Source organism: Misgurnus anguillicaudatus, chromosome 22 (assembly GCF_027580225.2).
Source record: "Misgurnus anguillicaudatus chromosome 22, ASM2758022v2, whole genome shotgun sequence".
NCBI classification, from domain to species: Eukaryota; Metazoa; Chordata; class Actinopteri; order Cypriniformes; family Cobitidae; genus Misgurnus; species Misgurnus anguillicaudatus.
This window is the reverse complement of record NC_073358.2, coordinates 18,666,475-18,687,858: the sequence shown is the minus strand read 5'-3', so window position 1 is coordinate 18,687,858 and position 21,384 is coordinate 18,666,475. Positions and strand designations below refer to the sequence as shown.

Here is a 21,384-nt window from a genome sequence, read left to right as displayed (position 1 = left end):
ACATGTTCAGGGTTCGACATTAAGACTTGTCCGCTTGTCCGGGACAAGTGGATTTTTTGTAGGACAAGTGTAAGAAAAAATTAGTTGTCCGACTCCTCAATGAAAAATCCCTTGCTCTGCCACTGATTATCAAAACACAAAAAATACATTATATTATAAAACTTTACCCGGACAAGTGACTTTTGTGCATGGACAAGTGAAACACAAATTTACTTGTCCGAAGGACAAGTTCCTCAAAAAGTTAATGTCAAGCCCTCAGTGTTTTCTTATTACATTTTTTTTAGAATTGTAATTTAAATTATTTTAATTTTTGAGTGAACAATCCCTTTAAAGTGCCATATTTTCACACACTAATTTTGTACATAATATACCAAAAATCCTTTAGTACTTAAGATAATCTTAAAAACATGAGACTTAAAGGTGCAGTGTGTAAATTTTAGCGGCATCTAGTGGTGAGGTTCCAAATTGCAACCAAAAGCTCAGTTCACAGCTCACCCCTCGCTTTTGAAATGCATAGAGAAGCTACGGTAGCCACCACAGGACAAACATGTCATGATTTTGTCCATTAAGACTGTAGAAACATGGTGGCACAAAATGCCGACTTCCATGTAAGGGGACCCTCTGTGTATGTAGATAAAAACATCTCATTCTAAAGTAATAAAAACATAACGGCCATATAAGAGCCATATGAAAGGTCTTTATACACCCCTGATAATATAGTTTTGTATATTATTTTGCATTTCTGTCAAGAGATCCTTCTAAAAATTACACACTGCACCTTTAATGTAGGCCAGAGTTCACGTCACAAAAAGCAGCAGATATAAGCTGCATTTTATTGATCATAAGCTCATTTTTAAAATAAGCGATAGGAAAGAGCGACAGCAGCACTGATAGCCTAATATCGTTTCATTTCTTTACTATTTATGAATATGATTGTGTGTTGAGCGTCTACGACAGGGCTATTCAATTAGTTTGTCATGAGGGCCAGAGATATATCAGTGATGATGACGACATATACATTTAAACATACTCATGTTGTATTTTGAAACTGCATAACAACAAAATAAGTGCATTGTACAATATACTTTTTCTACAAACATGTATTTTCAAACTGCATACAACAAAAGTTGTGCATTGTAATATGACCAAGTAGGCTTTATCTACATCCAGACATGTTTGTATTTTGTATTTTAAAACTGCATAACAACATAAGTGCATTGTAAGATACCCGAGTAAGCTTTATTCTACATTTAAAGGTGTAAATAAGAGCCATATCTACTCACTTAAGTACACATAACCAAAAGTTTATAATATGGAACATAAAATTGTTTTATGCAGTTTTTTGTCAAAGCTTATTATTTCACAACCCTTTATTTAAACTACAACCGCCATCTTAATAACTGGCAAACATTAGGCTAGCTTCTAATAAGAGAAATTATACTTTTAGATTTCATCAGAGCAGTAAAATCAGGTGTATGTTTGTCAGCGCGATACGCATACAGTGGTGCAGGTGCTGGGCTGTGAGCGATGGCCGATTAACTTACTCGTTTAAAGGCGGAGTCCATGATGTTTGAAAAGTGCGTTGGAAAAGGAGACGGGCCGACTACCAAAACACACTTATAGCCAATCAAATCAAATCAAATGCCGGTTTGCGTATGTGTGGGGCGGGTCTATCAACAGAAGCTCCAGATTCTATTGGGATAGGGGCGCGTTTGTTTAGGTGATTTCAAATATCAACATTGGCTTTCAAACATCATGGACTCCGCCTTTAAATTGCATTCTTTTGTGAGAACGATGACTTGCATAATATTTGAGCCTTTGCTGTATGAGCAAGCACAGAGAAAACATTCGCGTCTGGAGATAACTGTAGTTACAGTCCCGAGTAAACAAGTAGATGTGATGTTTTCAGCACTCGGATTAAAACTCAACACTGAATGGCTGCAGAGACAGAGTCTCCATTGACTGTGGCGTTGACTAATGAATATGGATGATCTCTGTTCTTCTCTTCAATGGAGCGGGGCGTGGCTCTTTATAAATAATGCAGTAACATGAGAGACGGTACATCTCCTTCTTTTAATACAGTTAACAACGAAGTACAATATTTGTTTTCGATTTCACTTACACCATTTAAAAGCAGACATTCCAAGCATTATGTAGACATTTATCTTTTGTTTCTATGAAAACAATTCGTTAAGTTACAGCTCATTTTTCTGACGTGTTTCTGAAAGGACGTCACTAAGAGAGAGAACAAACGCGCATTATGTTTATTTTCTTAATTTTGCGAAAAGCACAACATTCTGTTTTTAATGGGAGTGGACAGAAAAAATACTAGACACTTTAACGTTTTAAATGATGTATAAATCATATCTGTAAGTCCAAAATCAGCAGAGTTATCTAAGTCTCTTTGCGGAGTGATTGAAAAATAAAGATTTTGCGGCGCCCGCGCCTCTGTCGACCCAGACTGTGAAATTAATGATAAAAGAAAATATTTCCCTCAGTGATTGACAGCATAATGCAATCAATCGTGTTCCCGTTCAACAGTAGCTAAGCATACGATTTAGATATATGTATCTTCTTACCTGAAGATCATGTAAATGGCATATACGCAGTCTTCTGGCAAAAGCTGTGTTTTTAAATGTGTCATACATTTCTGAAAGTCATGACTATTTAAATACACTTGGCATCACATGCATGATTTAAGGTAAAGTGACACTTTTTCGCGTCAATTCACAATCATTTAAATCATGCAGCTGTCATAGAGCCGACGCCAAACGATCACGCGAGCGAGGACGCGATACTGACGCGAGCGAAACTAATACGTTTACAATGTATTACATTGATGAAAAAGGGAATTAAACTTGTCGTGCCATATATCACTGAAATAAAAGAAAGGGATTAAAATATGTCTGAATCATATAATTCCTACCTGTATGTGAAAATGCACGTTCCCTTTCAGTCGGTCACTACGACGTCACGTCGTGACCGACGAATTGGGAGCTCGCTTAGAGAGACCAATCTGCTTCGAATACTACTAAAACGCCAATGAACTTGGCATTGAGATATTTGCATAATGCTGGCGCCGCCCCGCCAGGTGCGTATATAAGGCGCACGTGCAAATAGGGAAATCAGCTTTTTTTCGCTTCGAAAGCCGGCTTTATCTGACTGAGAAGCTACTATCTGCTCTTCTGGGAACGGTTGCTGAAGTTGATTGACAAGCAGTACTAACACAGCGGACGCTCGCAGTATTCCACTGCTCTGCATATTTTTTGTTTTGAGTTTAGTGTGTGCGTTGCCTTTCCCTGTGCGCATCATCAGCTGAGCACCTCAAGAGTGATTTCCCTAAAAGAGTGATACGTGAGAGCTCTGTGTCTTTTTAAAGACAGCCACTCTCTCGTATATTCGGAGATCAGCGTCCTTTTCAGGATTGCTTTTCGTCCGTGCGATCTTGGATGTGAGAGGTATAAGGGTTCCAGTTACGGTCACGAGCGCTGTCTTCATGCTTGGGCATCAAGCACTCTGAGGCTGCGCTCGTGGAGAGTTTTTGTTCTCTCTGTGAGAGCATAACCCTCTTGGATTGCGGAGACGACTGACGTTTCTACGGGAATGCTGTCCGCGTCTTTGCAGTGCTGACACCGCCATGGTGCGGCTGTCAAGCGCTCGCATGACGCTCTTCGCATCACTACGCTGAGGAGGACGGAGGATGCGTCCTCCACCTACCGGCCTTTCATCCTCAGCCGGTTGAGGTTCCGGTGGAGACGGCAGAGTCGTGTTCTACGATGTCTGCCGAATCCATTGGACCTCCTTCTGGTCCCGTTCACTTCTGCAGCATCAGAGGGGTGTCCAATTTTCCTCCGAAGTGGAGTCGTTCCGGAGATGGCGGCCGTGCCCGCTCGAGCGGCGGTAACGGTAGAGTTGGAGGGGTTAACCCCTCTCCGCCCGAACCGTACCGCCCACGTAATTGGTATTTCGGAGCTGCTCGGGCCTCTCGGTCCTCTGCTCCTGTGCCTTTCTTTCCGACGGCACGAAGAGCTGACGTGGTTTGCGGCCATCCGGCCGTTCAGCTTCAGCTTTCACCCCTCACCTCCCTCACCAATGGAGCCGCTAAGGGCAGGGACCACCCAACCCTTCCCTCCCGTGTTTGTAGATAGTCGTCCGGTTACGGGCGCTGTCCGTCAGGCATGCGGAGAGGCGGCTTCAGCCCTGCACGCATTAACGTTGCTACGGGTTCACCAAGGATTTACGAGGGAGGCCGCGACCTTCAGTCGTGCGATGTTCACGACAGTGGTTCAAGATCGCCACCTTTGGCTGTGTCTGGCTGACGGACGCAGGCGAGAACAACTTCTTGAATGCTCCTGTCTCACAGACCGGCCTCTTCGGCGAGGCCGTGGAGTCATACAGCTCCGCTGCGCAGACTGAGGCGATCTCTGTGGTCATGCCCAGGCGAAGGAGAGCTGCCCTTGGTAAAAACCACCACGCCGGTTCCTCAGTCTGCCTCTCGCCGTCGGCGTCCTGCGGCGACCACCTCCGTTCCCCTCTTCGGACCCCATCTCGGCAGCGCGGGGGAACCGGTCGTCAGCAGCTCGCCCCGCCCGCTTAGCCGCTTCCCGTGAGATCGGGAGTTTAAGTGGCCAGTAAGCGGGCGACCTGGATTGGCAGAGGATCACTCTTCAGGAGACGGTGATTCGCTCCTTCCCCCGATAGAGGGTCGGGTGGAAAATTCTTGGTTTGCATATGTTCCACCGGCTGTTTAGCCGGTGCCCACTAACCACACACAGAGTGCATTCCTCTTCCCTCTTCAGGTCTCCAGAGGATCGAGAGAGCCGTGAGCGGGCACACACCAGCTCACCCTACCTCTCCTCTATCGCCAGCGGGTGTTCTGAGGAGTCCGAGCCCTCCACTCAGGAGACCGGACCACCAGCAAACCCGTCGGAGTCTGCGTCCTCAGCTGAGGAGACCGGACGACCGTTTCCCTCAGCGGGCTCAGGTCAGTGTCACACACACACATACTGTAGATGCTTATGCTGTCACGGCAGACGCACCGGCAGTCCCGCCTGTCCCGCCTCGCTGCCCCGCCGCGGGTACACCGGTAGTGTCGTTAATTCTCCTCGTGCGGTGCCTGGGTGCTTGGCTTCAGTTCCCAGCCCGTTTCGTTGGGTTTTACGCACGATCCGCCTCGGTTACGAAATACAATTACCGGCACAACCCCGAAATTCTCGGGCTTTCGTTTCACTATAGTGAAAGTGTCCGATGCACATGTACTGCGTGCATAAGTCGATGTCCTGCTGGCGAAGGATTATCGAGCCGGTCCCTCTTACCGAGATGATGATATGATGATAGGGTTTTTCCAGCCTTTATCTCATAGTACCCGAAATACACGGTGGGTTACGATCGATTTGATTTACGCCCGGCTCTACGGAGGTGGTCTTTTTTGGATGATAACGCCGAGGCTCGTATTTCAATATTCAGATCGGTTGCAGCTTTAGACCTGTAAGACGTGTACTTTTGTGTCCATCTCCCCTCGCCTTAGACCGTTTTTTCGCTCTGCGTCGTGGGGTGGGCATATTAATATTAAGTACACCATTCGAGCTGTCTCTCTCTCTCCGTGTCTCCATGAAAGTGTTAGTCACGGCATTAAAATATCAGAGAGAGAGCGTTGTTCGCATTCTGCTTTATTTACGTTGACTTATAATAGCCCGTTCTTGGCAGACGTGCGCGAACACAGAGAGTAATGCTTCGGCATCTCGCTCGTTTAAGTCATCAGGTCGACTGGGAAAGAGCAACTTTGCCCCGTGCAGAGGATCCTTTTTCTCAGTATGGAATTAGACTCGATCAACTAATTGGCGTGTTTTACAAGAGCGCGCAACTAGTCAGTTCTGACTTGCCTCGGTTTAATTCGAGGGAAGTACGCGGTCCCTCTGATACAATTTCAGAAGCTCCTGGACATATGACAGCATGCTGCAGCCGTGACACTGTTCGAGCTGCGTCATATGAGACCGCTTCAGCGTTGGCTTTACGATCGAGTCTCGAGGAGAGCGTGGCGCACCGGCATACATTGTGTAAACACTACACCTGCGTGTCATTTAAATTTCCCCGTAGTAGACCCAGCATTTCTGATAGAACAAGATATGCCTCTGAGGGGTCTCCTGGCATTCTGTAGCATGCGATGCCCTAAGCACGGGATGTTCAGCCACGTATGACGGGCCTGCAGTCTGGGGTGTGCATAGCACCCCAACTGCCGCGAGCGGTGCGCTGTATATCTGGGACTTGTACGCTCCGCTATGGAGATGCGAGGGAAGGATGTATTTGTCGACACCGATAACTTTGCGACTGTTGCGTTATTTACCGTTAAGGCGGTTTTGCGCTCTCGTCACCTGTCGCATCTCGCTCGTCATCTCCTCTTTTGGAGTCAGAAGCATCTGAGGTCCCTTCGTGCCATTTACATCCCGGGATCGCTCAATACAGCGGTACGCGCTTCCGAGCTGCGCCCCCGGCGAATGGCGACTCCACCCCCAGACGGTCCAGCTAATTTGGAAGAAGTTCGGTTGTGCGTAGATAGATCTGTTTGCGTCGCCGGACGATACCCACTGTCGCCTATTTTATTCACTAACCGAGGGCAGCCTCGGCGTGGATGCGTTGGCACACAGCTGACCGCGGGGGGTGCGTAAATACGCATTCCTTCCAGTGAGCTTTATTGCGCAGACACTGTGCAAAGTCAGGCAGGACGAGGAGAGCCTTTTATTAATCGTCCGTACTGGACGACCAAGAATTGGTTTTCATAGTTAATGCTCCTCGCGACAGCCCTCCCTGGCGGATTCCCCTGAGGAAGGACTTTCTTTCTTAGGAAGGGGCACATTTGGCACTCGCGCCCCGACCTGTGGATATCCATGTACGGATGGTATCTAACACCATCGACGCGGTTCGAGCACCGTCCACAGGACGGGCTTACGCGCTTAATGAAACCTTTTCGTCACCCGGTGCTCTTCGCAACGCGAGGACCCAGAGAATGCCCTTTAACATTATGCTTTATATCTTTAACATGGGTTAGATGGTAGGCTGTCCCTCCGCCATTAAAATTGATATCGCCGCTATTTCTGCTCATCACTCACTTATCTACGGCAGATCAGTTGGCCAGCATATTTAATTATTACATTTTAAAGAGGCGCTCGCAGGCTAAACCCCTCGCGCCCTCCCTCTTTTTTCCTGAGACCTGTCCATGGTGCTGAAGCCTTCAGGTCTCCGATTTAGCCTTTGCAGTTTGCGAGTCTGAAGTTTTTATCAATGAAAGCTCTGACCCTGCTAGCATTGGCCTCCATGAAGAGAGTAGGAGATTTACATGCATTCTCTGTTGACGATTCGTGCCTTTAGTTTGGTCCTGCTGTCTCACTGAAGACCCAGACCAGGCTACGTGCCCAAAGTTCCCACCACTCCCTTCAGAGATAAGGTGGTGAGCTTGCAAGCGTTGCCTTTGGAGCAGGCAAACCCAACCGAGGCTTTGTTGTGCCCGTACGCGCACTGCGATTCTACGTGGTCCGCACGCAAAGCTTCAGGACCTCAGACCAGCTCTTTGTTTGTTATGGTGGCCAGCAGAAAGGGAAAGCTGTCACTAAGCAGAGGATGTGTCATTGGATAGTTGATACTATCGCCCTGGTTTATAATTTGCAGGGCATTCCTTGCCCCTTAATTTGAGAGCGCACTCCACTCGGAGTGTTGCCTCATCTTGGGCATTAGCTCGTGGTTCCTCGCTAACAGACATCTGTAGAGCTGCTGGTTGGGCGACACCTAATACGTTCATTAGATTCTACAATGTTCGTATCGAGCCTGTATCCTCTCGTGTTCTGTCCTCACCAGGAAGGACACGGAGAGCAGACTCGCAAGTCGGCTTGCAGCCTCCGACTGAGGCTCCAAATTGAGTTTCAGTATGGAAGGCTAACAGAGCAAAAATGCGTAATGGTTTGATTTGCTCTCTCCACTGCCTTGACAGCCTTTGTTGCGGAGCATTGGCTGTCAGCCTTTCACTAGCTGTATTCTTACGAACCTACGTGTTTGGCCAGGGCCCCACATTGTGTCCCAACGGGTTCCTTTGTGAGTATTATTCCGTGGGGTTAATCCTACCAGCCCACGTTTCCCTTAGCAGAGCACTGCTTTGCTTACACAGCCACGGCTGTCATTTACCTCAACTACGGTTGACTTTCGCCCACCAATAGCCCTTTACGGGGCAGTGGCTTCCGCAGCGTCCCTATACCGCTCAGATAGGGCGCTTCCCAGTCGCTGGCACTACTGTGGGTTAAAGGAACATCTAGTTCCCGGCCTTCTGCCTTAAAACCTAATTCTCCTATCCTTAAGTGGAACCGGAGGGCTTTATGCAGACACTGGAAGAGGTCAGCCCCTAGTGGCGTTTTAGTAGGGTTTCCCAATTCGTCGGTCACGACGTGACGTCGTAGTGACCGACTGAAAGGGAACGTCTCGGTTACGGATGTAACCCTCGTTCCCTGAAGGAGGGAACGGAGACGTCACGTCCCGTCGCCACAGGTGCTGCCACCTGCTGTTTAGGCCGGTCACCTTCCGGCTTTCTCAGCGAACAGAAGCTGATTTCCCTATTTGCACGTGCGCCTTATATACGCACCTGGCGGGGCGGCGCCAGCATTATGCAAATATCTCAATGCCAAGTTCATTGGCGTTTTAGTAGTATTCGAAGCAGATTGGTCTCTCTAAGCGAGCTCCCAATTCGTCGGTCACGACGTGACGTCTCCGTTCCCTCCTTCAGGGAACGAGGGTTACATCCGTAACCGAGACGTTCTCCAGAGAGCTCGCGTTGATTCAAGCATTCAGAATATAAAATCCATTTGCAGTTTTGCGTCCGAAACCGCATACTGTATAGTGAATAAGATGAAGTTTACAATTCTAAAAATATGTATCCAGGAATCTGTCCCGCCATTGTTATTCAAACTTTTCCACGGAGCAATAGCCTGTTAGCTTAGCTTCTAAAGATGGCTGCCGCTATCTTTACATTCTGTCTAAAAAACACGTTTGAACGTAAAGGCTGCCCTCTACTGGTAAAGGCTAATGACATTTTTATTTTTACACAGGTTTTAATTGGACATTTTAAAGTGAAAATAACATAATATAGACATGTTACTGCAATGTTTTTTTATCTTGGGCATCTTCACATTGGAGTAAAGAGTTCATATAAAAATTTTGGTTAATAAATGTTACAGACATATTGAGATTTGAACTACTTCCTGTTTTGGCGGCGTTGATGCACATTTAGTTTGGGCTGTGGCGCGCAAACGCTTATATAATAAAAAAATAAAAAAAACTAGAAAATGCACTTCCGGAGGAACCGCAAAAGTGTGCTTGCTCTGGTGCGGTCACTAACGTGATTTGTGAAATGTTACATTTTAGAATGTTTTTTATCTTGTGCATCCTCGCATTGGAGTCCCAAGTTCATGTACAAAGTTTGGTTTCAATACGTGAAAGCATTCCTGACACACACACACACACACACACACACACACACACACACACACACACACACACACACACACACACACACACACAGAAATGTATACAGGCTTGTAACCAGGGGTGCTTCCAGCATTTAAGGACATCCGGGGCTTAGCACAGACCATTTTATGTAAATACAGGGATAGCTAGCAAGCCTAGAACCAACTATAACGGCTGTGCTGCACATGTTCAGGGTTCGACATTAAGGCTTGTCCGCTTGTCCGGGACAAGTGGATTTTTTGTAGTACAAGTTTAAGAAAAAATTAGTTGTCCGACTCCTCTATGAAAAATCCCTTGCTCTGCCACTGATTAGCAAAACACAAAAAATACATTATATTACAAAACTTTACCTGGACAAGTGACTTTTGTGCATGGACAAGTGAAACACAAATTTACTTGTCCGAAGGACAAGTTCCTCAAAAAGTTAATGTCAAGCCCTCAGTGTTTTCTTATTACATTTTTTTTAGAATTGTAATTTAAATAATTTTAATTTTTGAGTGAACAATCCCTTTAAAGTGCCATATTTTCACACACTAATTTTGTACATAATATACCAAAAATCCTTTAGTACTTAAGATAATCTTAAAAACATGAGACTTAAAGGTGCAGTGTGTAAATTTTAGCGGCATCTAGTGGTGAGGTTCCAAATTGCAACCAAAAGCTCAGTTCACAGCTCACCCCTCGCTTTTGAAATGCATAGAGAAGCTACGGTAGCCACCACAGGACAAACATGTCGTGATTTTGTCCATTAAGACTGTAGAAACATGGTGGCACAAAATGCCGACTTCCATGTAAGGGGACCCTCTGTGTATGTAGATAAAAACATCTCATTCTAAAGTAATAAAAACATAACGGCCATATAAGAGCCATATGAAAGGTCTTTATACACCCCTGATAATATAGTTTTGTATATTATTTTGCATTTCTGTCAAGAGATCCTTCTAAAAATTACACACTGCACCTTTAATGTAGGCCAGAGTTCACGTCACAAAAAGCAGCAGATATAAGCTGCATTTTATTGATCATAAGCTCATTTTTAAAATAAGCGATAGGAAAGAGCGACAGCAGCACTGATAGCCTAATATCGTTTCATTTCTTTACTATTTATGAATATGATTGTGTGTTGAGCGTCTACGACAGGGCTATTCAATTAGTTTGTCATGAGGGCCAGAGATATATCAGTGATGATGACGACATATACATTTAAACATACTCATGTTGTATTTTGAAACTGCATAACAACAAAATAAGTGCATTGTACAATATACTTTTTCTACAAACATGTATTTTCAAACTGCATACAACAAAAGTTGTGCATTGTAATATGACCAAGTAGGCTTTATCTACATCCAGACATGTTTGTATTTTGTATTTTAAAACTGCATAACAACATAAGTGCATTGTAAGATACCCGAGTAAGCTTTATTCTACATTTAAAGGTGTAAATAAGAGCCATATCTACTCACTTAAGTACACATAACCAAAAGTTTATAATATGGAACATAAAATTGTTTTATGCAGTTTTTTGTCAAAGCTTATTATTTCACAACCCTTTATTTAAACTACAACCGCCATCTTAATAACTGGCAAACATTAGGCTAGCTTCTAATAAGAGAAATTATACTTTTAGATTTCATCAGAGCAGTAAAATCAGGTGTATGTTTGTCAGCGCGATACGCATACAGTGGTGCAGGTGCTGGGCTGTGAGCGATGGCCGATTAACTTACTCGTTTAAATTGCATTCTTTTGTGAGAACGATGACTTGCATAATATTTGAGCCTTTGCTGTATGAGCAAGCACAGAGAAAACATTCGCGTCTGGAGATAACTGTAGTTACAGTCCCGAGTAAACAAGTAGATGTGATGTTTTCAGCACTCGGATTAAAACTCAACACTGAATGGCTGCAGAGACAGAGTCTCCATTGACTGTGGCGTTGACTAATGAATATGGATGATCTCTGTTCTTCTCTTCAATGGAGCGGGGCGTGGCTCTTTATAAATAATGCAGTAACATGAGAGACGGTACATCTCCTTCTTTTAATACAGTTAACAACGAAGTACAATATTTGTTTTCGATTTCACTTACACCATTTAAAAGCAGACATTCCAAGCATTATGTAGACATTTATCTTTTGTTTCTATGAAAACAATTCGTTAAGTTACAGCTCATTTTTCTGACGTGTTTCTGAAAGGACGTCACTAAGAGAGAGAACAAACGCGCATTATGTTTATTTTCTTAATTTTGCGAAAAGCACAACATTCTGTTTTTAATGGGAGTGGACAGAAAAAATACTAGACACTTTAACGTTTTAAATGATGTATAAATCATATCTGTAAGTCCAAAATCAGCAGAGTTATCTAAGTCTCTTTGCGGAGTGATTGAAAAATAAAGATTTTGCGGCGCCCGCGCCTCTGTCGACCCAGACTGTGAAATTAATGATAAAAGAAAATATTTCCCTCAGTGATTGACAGCATAATGCAATCAATCGTGTTCCCGTTCAACAGTAGCTAAGCATACGATTTAGATATATGTATCTTCTTACCTGAAGATCATGTAAATGGCATATACGCAGTCTTCTGGCAAAAGCTGTGTTTTTAAATGTGTCATACATTTCTGAAAGTCATGACTATTTAAATACACTTGGCATCACATGCATGATTTAAGGTAAAGTGACACTTTTTCGCGTCAATTCACAATCATTTAAATCATGCAGCTGTCATAGAGCCGACGCCAAACGATCACGCGAGCGAGGACGCGATACTGACGCGAGCGAAACTAATACGTTTACAATGTATTACATTGATGAAAAAGGGAATTAAACTTGTCGTGCCATATATCACTGAAATAAAAGAAAGGGATTAAAATATGTCTGAATCATATAATTCCTACCTGTATGTGAAAATGCACGTTAGGATCGCTCAATACAGCGGTACGCGCTTCCGAGCTGCGCCCCCGGCGAATGGCGACTCCACCCCCAGACGGTCCAGCTAATTTGGAAGAAGTTCGGTTGTGCGTAGATAGATCTGTTTGCGTCGCCGGACGATACCCACTGTCGCCTATTTTATCCACTAACCGAGGGCAGCCTCGGCGTGGATGCGTTGGCACACAGCTGACCGCGGGGGGTGCGTAAATACGCATTCCTTCCAGTGAGCTTTATTGCGCAGACACTGTGCAAAGTCAGGCAGGACGAGGAGAGCCTTTTATTAATCGTCCGTACTGGACGACCAAGAATTGGTTTTCATAGTTAATGCTCCTCGCGACAGCCCTCCCTGGCGGATTCCCCTGAGGAAGGACTTTCTTTCTTAGGAAGGGGCACATTTGGCACTCGCGCCCCGACCTGTGGATATCCATGTACGGATGGTATCTAACACCATCGACGCGGTTCGAGCACCGTCCACAGGACGGGCTTACGCGCTTAATGAAACCTTTTCGTCACCCGGTGCTCTTCGCAACGCGAGGACACAGAGAATGCCCTTTAACATTATGCTTTATATCTTTAACATGGGTTAGATGGTAGGCTGTCCCTCCGCCATTAAAATTGATATCGCCGCTATTTCTGCTCATCACTCACTTATCTACGGCAGATCAGTTGGCCAGCATATTTAATTATTACATTTTAAAGAGGCGCTCGCAGGCTAAACCCCTCGCGCCCTCCCTCTTTTTTCCTGAGACCTGTCCATGGTGCTGAAGCCTTCAGGTCTCCGATTTAGCCTTTGCAGTTTGCGAGTCTGAAGTTTTTATCAATGAAAGCTCTGACCCTGCTAGCATTGGCCTCCATGAAGAGAGTAGGAGATTTACATGCATTCTCTGTTGACGATTCGTGCCTTTAGTTTGGTCCTGCTGTCTCACTGAAGACCCAGACCAGGCTACGTGCCCAAAGTTCCCACCACTCCCTTCAGAGATAAGGTGGTGAGCTTGCAAGCGTTGCCTTTGGAGCAGGCAAACCCAACCGAGGCTTTGTTGTGCCCGTACGCGCACTGCGATTCTACGTGGTCCGCACGCAAAGCTTCAGGACCTCAGACCAGCTCTTTGTTTGTTATGGTGGCCAGCAGAAAGGGAAAGCTGTCACTAAGCAGAGGATGTGTCATTGGATAGTTGATACTATCGCCCTGGTTTATAATTTGCAGGGCATTCCTTGCCCCTTAATTTGAGAGCGCACTCCACTCGGAGTGTTGCCTCATCTTGGGCATTAGCTCGTGGTTCCTCGCTAACAGACATCTGTAGAGCTGCTGGTTGGGCGACACCTAATACGTTCATTAGATTCTACAATGTTCGTATCGAGCCTGTATCCTCTCGTGTTCTGTCCTCACCAGGAAGGACACGGAGAGCAGACTCGCAAGTCGGCTTGCAGCCTCCGACTGAGGCTCCAAATTGAGTTTCAGTATGGAAGGCTAACAGAGCAAAAATGCGTAATGGTTTGATTTGCTCTCTCCACTGCCTTGACAGCCTTTGTTGTGGAGCATTGGCTGTCAGCCTTTCACTAGCTGTATTCTTACGAACCTACGTGTTTGGCCAGGGCCCCACATTGTGTCCCAACGGGTTCCTTTGTGAGTATTATTCCGTGGGGTTAATCCTACCAGCCCACGTTTCCCTTAGCAGAGCACTGCTTTGCTTACACAGCCACGGCTGTCATTTACCTCAACTACGGTTGACTTTCGCCCACCAATAGCCCTTAACGGGGCGGTGGCTTCCGCAGCGTCCCTATACCGCTCAGATAGGGCGCTTCCCAGTCGCTGGCACTACTGTGGGTTAAAGGAACATCTAGTGCCCGGCCTTCTGCCTTAAAACCTAATTCTCCTATCCTTAAGTGGAACCGGAGGGCTTTATGCAGACACTGGAAGAGGTCAGCCCCTAGTGGCGTTTTAGTAGGGTTTCCCAATTCGTCGGTCACGACGTGACGTCGTAGTGACCGACTGAAAGGGAACGTCTCGGTTACGGATGTAACCCTCGTTCCCTGAAGGAGGGAACGGAGACGTCACGTCCCGTCGCCACAGGTGCTGCCACCTGCTGTTTAGGCCGGTCACCTTCCGGCTTTCTCAGCGAACAGAAGCTGATTTCCCTATTTGCACGTGCGCCTTATATACGCACCTGGCGGGGCGGCGCCAGCATTATGCAAATATCTCAATGCCAAGTTCATTGGCGTTTTAGTAGTATTCGAAGCAGATTGGTCTCTCTAAGCGAGCTCCCAATTCGTCGGTCACGACGTGACGTCTCCGTTCCCTCCTTCAGGGAACGAGGGTTACATCCGTAACCGAGACGTTCTCCAGAGAGCTCGCGTTGATTCAAGCATTCAGAATATAAAATCCATTTGCAGTTTTGCGTCCGAAACCGCATACTGTATAGTGAATAAGATGAAGTTTACAATTCTAAAAATATGTATCCAGGAATCTGTCCCGCCATTAGTGTTGTCACGGTACCAGAAATTCAGTATTCGGTACCGATACCAGTGAAAATTCACGGTTCTCGGTACCAATTCCGGTACCAAAGCAAAACACAAAAACATGTTATTCAAACAAAACACTATTTTTTATTAATAAAGTTAAACAAAAACACACAAATTACTTAACACACTTTTCTTATAACATTAAACATTTTTATAAATGTAACAAAATATGCCATGACTGAGTAACACTGAAATAATATAAAATGTAAACAAAACAATGGCATTATTCAAGTACTTCAAGGATTGTAAACATCTGAGTAACTAAATAACATCTTAATAAATTACAAGCATTGAAAAGAACAAAAAAAGTTTCACTTACTCTTTGCTTAAAGTTTCACACCAAACAATACTGGCTTACATTTATTTAAAGAACTTTGATGTTAATTTTCCTTGGGTAACTTTTTTGTCATTTCCAGATTTTTTGAAAGAAACACTAACATATCAACATGTTCCTGAGTCAGTCTTGAGCGTCTTGGGCTTACAATATACCCTGCAGTACTGAATACTCTTTCAGATGAACAGCTTGATGCAGCAATGCACAGATACTTCCTGGCAAACTCTGATAGTTGAGGTAGTGTACCCATATTTGTTTTCCACCATGAAAGTGGATCATCCTCAGCACTGACCTCAGGCATCTGACTGTACACCAAGAACTCACCATTTAACTCGTCACTTGCAGTAAGCTGTGTTTGACTTGAGGATGCTGGTTCTCCTTTTTCTTTCTTTTCCCCTTGTATGGTGGAGAGAAGTTGCTTCAGGTCAGTTTTGGATTTTTTAGAAGGCCTCACTTGACTTGACTCTCCAGAAACTTGAGATACATTTCCATCATTGCCCATTTTCTTCACCTCATCCAGGAGACTTTGCTTCACATCATCCTTAAGAGAAACAAAGCTGTTCTTAAATCTTGGATCAAGGTAAGTTGCAGTGTTTAAAAGAAGCTGTAGCTGCAGGTTATCATAGCGATGCCGAAGATACTCGTTTATCTTCTCCTTCATCTCCTGGGTTAATGCAGAGTCACTTTGTTCATAACTGAGACAATCATATATCTTCCAAAGCAATGGCAAGACTGAGGACAGGGTGGTATGTTTTTCCCCACTAAGTGCATCTGTAAAAGGACTGAGAGGCTCGAGAACTGCTTTAACAGTTTCTAAAACTGTAATGTCCGTGTCTTTTGGCATCAGATACCATTTTTTCCTGTCTTCAGCCAGCACAGCACAGACAACCTGCTGTTGCTCCAAGAAACGTTGCACCATATCGTATGAAGAATTCCAGCGAGTGGGTTCATCATGAATGAGTTTATGGTCTGGAGAGGAGAGATCTTTCTGTTTTTTGACAAGCTGACGTGAAAGTTTTGGGGATCTTGTAAAGGCAGAGATTGTTTTTCGGAGCCTTGACAGCGATGCAGACACCCTGCTAATCTCTAATGCTTTATTTACAGCAAGATGGAGATTGTGTCCAAAGCAAGGAATCCAGGTGTAGTCTTCGAAGGCTTTTTTGTTATGTGTGGCATTATCAGTTGTGATGCCTGACATTCGTATGATGTCCAAATTCCAGTCTTCAAGTTTCTCTTCAAAGGCCTCCTTCAAACTTTCAGCAGTGTGATCTGTGTTGAGACCACAACAGCCAAGGCACCAGGATTGCAATTCCCACAATTTGGTAATGTACTGCAGAGTTACAGACATAAAAGTGTCTGCAGTTCTACTTGTCCAAAGATCTGTTGTGCAGCTGTAAAACGGTTTCTCTCCGAGATGCTGGATTATGATATCCCTCGTTTCATTGTACAGGCGGGGAATCTCTGTGTACATAAAAAAGTTTCTGCTTGGAAGCTGGTATTTTGGGTTTAGGTGATGAAGCATTTGCTGGAATCCACGTTTTTCAACCGTGTAAATGGGCACTTGATCTGTACATAAAAATTCTGCAACAGCTCGGTTAAGTTTTCTTGCTTCAGGTGAGTTTTTGTCATATTTCTGCTGCTGCTGAAAAGCATCTGTAACTGTTGTCTGTTTTAGAGTTTGCTGAGGTGTTTGATGATCATCCTCAGTCTGCAGCTGTAAAATAAAAAAATACTCAAGTAAAGCAATAGACTTGAGTCTGACCAAATGCTACATTAAATTGTTGACACTAGCTAAAACACAATTTTTCAGTAACAAACCTTAGCTTTTATAATAAATGTAGGTAAGTTACAGTGTGCAGATAAAGTGTACTGTATATCACTGTTACATAGATAAAACTGTATTATTGAAAACAATTTAAAATGCTATTACATTAGTTGGATGATATTAGATAACATGACCAAACAATAAACAAAAGTTAAATAGCAATTATTTTTCTTAGGGTTGATCAAAAATATATTTTCTAAAATCACAATTATTTATCTGTTAACATTAATTAATATTTGTAAATGTTGTTTTAATTAATGTCGTAAAAATATATGTTCACTCACTGTAAGCTGATGTTGCATGAAAATGATATCTTATGGTAAAGTGTTATCAAACTATACAGGAGATAACACGTGTTTTAGTCAATTCTAACTTTAATTTATTCCTAAATGAATTCATTTTTTTTAAACTTGCTTAAAAAATATTTAACCAAGATTAAGCCTAGAAGTGCTTAATGACAAAAACAATATTAACCATACATTTGTATATTTTCTAACACATATTTTGAATACACGAGTCATTTAAAAATCCTCTGGTGTGTAAAAGATAGCAAATACCACAATGTTCGTCTGTTTTTTACCCTAACAAAAGTTATAGGAGCAATAAATGATTAATGAAGAAACTTTTTTTCTAATACGCATTATATTAGCGTTAGCCGCGCCTATGCTAACGATTAACTGCGCAAGCAGCGATCCATTTTCAACCCGACACTCAAATTAAAATACGGCATAATATTCATAACAGAAGCTCTAAGAACAAAATTAAATTGAAACTTACCTGCTTAAACTCTCTCATTAGATCCGGATGCCTGTCTTTAAGGTGCTTTATTAAGTTTGAAGTGTTTCCTCCTCTTGAGAGAAAACTTCGGTGACATCTTTTGCAAACTGGTTTTTGGGGATCTATAATGTTACCCTTGTCATCAGCTGCAAACCCAAAATATCTCCATACGTGGCTCTTTCCTCCTTTCTTCTCAACAAGTGGATTCTGAGCCGCCGCTGCATCAGCAGCACCGCCGGTCGCCATGTCTCAGTGCTTATATAACGAGGACGCGACTGCGTGCGCACCTTGCGCATCAAGAACCGGGTTGACCGGGTACCCGGTTCTTAAAGGGACACTTCACTCATTTGCATTAAGCTTTGTATAGTTAGAACCCCAGTCATGTTTTTGAATGGTCATGCATCATTCCCTCAGTTTCCCCTGAGACAGGAGAAATACAGATTTCAGTGTTGCACTTCCTTCTTTCAATGATGTAAAAATCATCATATTGCATCATTGAAAGAAGGAAGTCCAATATCTTTGTTGAGGGGGTGAGACTACAAACATCCCTTTTCTCGGTCAAATAGGCACCAAATTCGAAATGTATGTTACATTTCGACTACAAATATGACGCACTTTCAATACAGATTAATGTTTCTACGGGTGAAATGCTCTTTTAAAAAAAACGTGGAACCGTAACTTTTTTTTTTTTTAGTACCGGCTTGGTACCGAAGTACCGGGTCTTTTGACAACACTACCCGCCATTGTTATTCAAACTTTTCCACGGAGCAATAGCCTGTTAGCTTAGCTTCTAAAGATGGCTGCCGCTATCTTTACATTCTGTCTAAAAAACACGTTTGAACGTAAAGGCTGCCCTCTACTGGTAAAGGCTAATGACATTTTTATTTTTACACAGGTTTTAATTGGACATTTTAAAGTGAAAATAACATAATATAGACATGTTACTGCAATGTTTTTTTATCTTGGGCATCTTCACATTGGAGTAAAGAGTTCATATAAAAATTTTGGTTAATAAATGTTACAGACATATTGAGATTTGAACTACTTCCTGTTTTGGCGGCGTTGATGCACATTTAGTTTGGGCTGTGGCGCGCAAACGCTTCCGAAAATCAAAAATCCTTCTAGTAACTTTTGTGAGGCTCGGTCCAAGGATCGCGTACGTGGAATTTCATGAAGTTTGGACAAAATTTGTGACCTGTGAAACTTTTTTAAGGTTTTGTGTTCTTTCCAATATGGCGGCCGAACGACATGGATCTGTGACTTCATCCTCTCAAGCAACTTACACCGGTACTGCCCGAACATTTTAAAGTTTGAACGGTGTTTCTGCGTCAAACGGTCTGGTCGCTAGAGCTGACACAAAAAATCTACCCGGGAATAATAATAACTAGAAAATGCATTTCGGGACGAACTGCAAAAGTGTGCTTGCTCTGGTGCCGCCGATTTAGTTTGTGCATCCTCACATTGGAGTCCCAAGTTCATGTACAAAGTTTGGTTTCAATACGTAAAAGCGTTCCTGAGATATAAACTACTTCCTGTTTGGCAGCGTAAAATTTTAGAAAAAAAATTGTTCTTTTGATGTTGTGCATCCTCACATTGGAGACCGAAATTCATGTACAAAGTTTGGTTTCAATACGTGAAATCATTCCTGAGATATAAACTACTTCCTGTTTTGGCGGCGTCCACGCACATTTAGTTTGGCCTGTGACGGGCAAACGCTTCCGAAAATCAAAAATCCTTCTAGTAACTTTTGTGAGGCTTGGTCCAAGGATCGTGTACGTGGAATTTCGTGAAGTTTGGACAAAATTTGTGACCTGTGAAACTTTAAGGTTTCCAATATGGCGGACGAACGACATGGATCTGTGACTTCATCTTCTCAAGCAACTTACACCGGAACTGCCCGAACATTTTAAAAACACACACACACACACACACACACACACACACACAGAAATGTATACAGACTTGTAACAACTGTTTCTCTAAAATTTACCATAAAAAAAAATATTTCACTCAGTGATTGACAGCATAATGCAATCAATCGTGTTCCCGTTCAACAGTAACTAAGCATCAGGGACGTGCACAGGAATTTTAAGGGGCAGTTGCTCTAACCTAAAAAAAAGGGCACCTCCCTCCACAAAAAAATGCTACATCCAGACATGTTCGTATTTTGAATTTTAAAACTGCATAACAACATAAGTTATGCGTTACTGGAGAGCAGGGAGACAGTTCTATCTTTAAACTGTCTCCCTGCTTTTATTACTCAAAACAAAACTGACTCGATGGCGAAAGGTCGGAAGACCAAATCATATCCACCGAGGAAATGTTTTTCGTGTTGTTACAGTGAGACTTTGTTTACAGTTTTGCGCTGCTCAGCCTGGATTACAACACAATGCGTCCGATTCGCGAACTGACTCCTTTGAACGGATTCGTTTGAATGAACGGTTGAAACAACAGATCTGTCCCAACACTAAACTCACAAGACGTCACTGTCAGCACAATCAGTCACTTATAGCGCCTCAGAAAGGAGAATGTAAATCTGTTTAGAAAGATTTGCCCTAAATAACAGTCTCAACTAAAAAACATAGACATTTATTACTATGTTAACTTTATGATGAATAAATATTTTATCAGGTCTACCAAATAAGGATTTTATCCTACAAAGCAATAAAAGCCATGGTAAAAAACTGATCAAAGATGATGACAGAAGAGTGTCAGGTAATATCTGTGTCTGATAAATGCATGGTGCAGAGGAGGTTGTAAAACTCTTCAGAAAGACCAGTCATAATTTTTTTAAAAGACTTTGACTTAAATAGTGACATTTTTACATTTAAAATATCTGCTAATGATGAGAACATTTTGATAATTATGTACATATAGAAAATCGGCCTAACATATCGGCCATCAGCTGCCCTGATTTCTAAATATCGGCATTGGCCAGAGAAAAAGCCATATCGGTCGACCTCTACGTGAAAGCATTCCTGACACACACACACACGCACGCACGCACGCACGCACGCACACACGCACACACACACGCACACACACACACACACACACAGAAATGTATACAGGCTTGTAACCAGGGGTGTTTCCAGCATTGAAGGACATCCGGGGTTTAGCACAGACCATTTTATGTAAATACAGGGATCACAAGCCTAGATAACCCGCTCTAGCTAGCCTAGAACCAACTATAACAGCTATGCTGCACATGTTCAGTGTTTTCTTATTAAATTTTTTTAGAATTGTAATTTAAATAATTTTAATTTTTGGGTGAACAATCCCTTTAAAGTGTCCTATTTTCACACACTAGTTTTGTACATAATATACCAAAAATTCTTCTTTAGTACTTAAGATAATCTTAAAAACATGAGACTTAATGTAGGCCAGAGTTCACGTCACCAAAAGCAGCAGATGTAAGCTGCATTTTATTGATCATAAGCTCATTTTTAAAATAAGCGATAGGAAAGAGCGACAGCAGCACTGATAGCCTAATATCATTTC

General features: G+C 43.2%; 1 protein-coding gene across 1 annotated transcript; it reads right to left on the bottom strand.

Moving 5' to 3' along the window:
* Positions 1 to 14,687: 14,687 nt before the first annotated feature.
* Positions 14,688 to 21,166, bottom strand: LOC129445314 (E3 SUMO-protein ligase ZBED1-like). The gene is made up of 2 exons (XM_073860820.1): positions 17,884 to 21,166; positions 14,688 to 16,995 (listed from the first exon to the last, which is right to left on the bottom strand). The coding sequence occupies exons 1-2, from the start codon at positions 18,127 to 18,129 to the stop codon at positions 15,328 to 15,330; spliced, it is 1,914 nt and encodes a 637-aa protein (XP_073716921.1). The 5' UTR covers positions 18,130 to 21,166; the 3' UTR covers positions 14,688 to 15,327.
* Positions 21,167 to 21,384: the final 218 nt, after the last annotated feature.

Excerpts from the sequence above, each read along its gene's own strand:
- LOC129445314 (XM_073860820.1), bottom strand. The coding sequence starts at position 18,129 with ATGGCGACCGGCGGTGCTGCTGATGCAGCGGCGGCTCAGAATCCACTT. Across the intron at positions 16,996-17,883 it reads TAATGAGAGAGTTTAAGCAG|CTGCAGACTGAGGATGATCA; the intron begins GTAAGTTTCAAT and ends TTTATTTTACAG.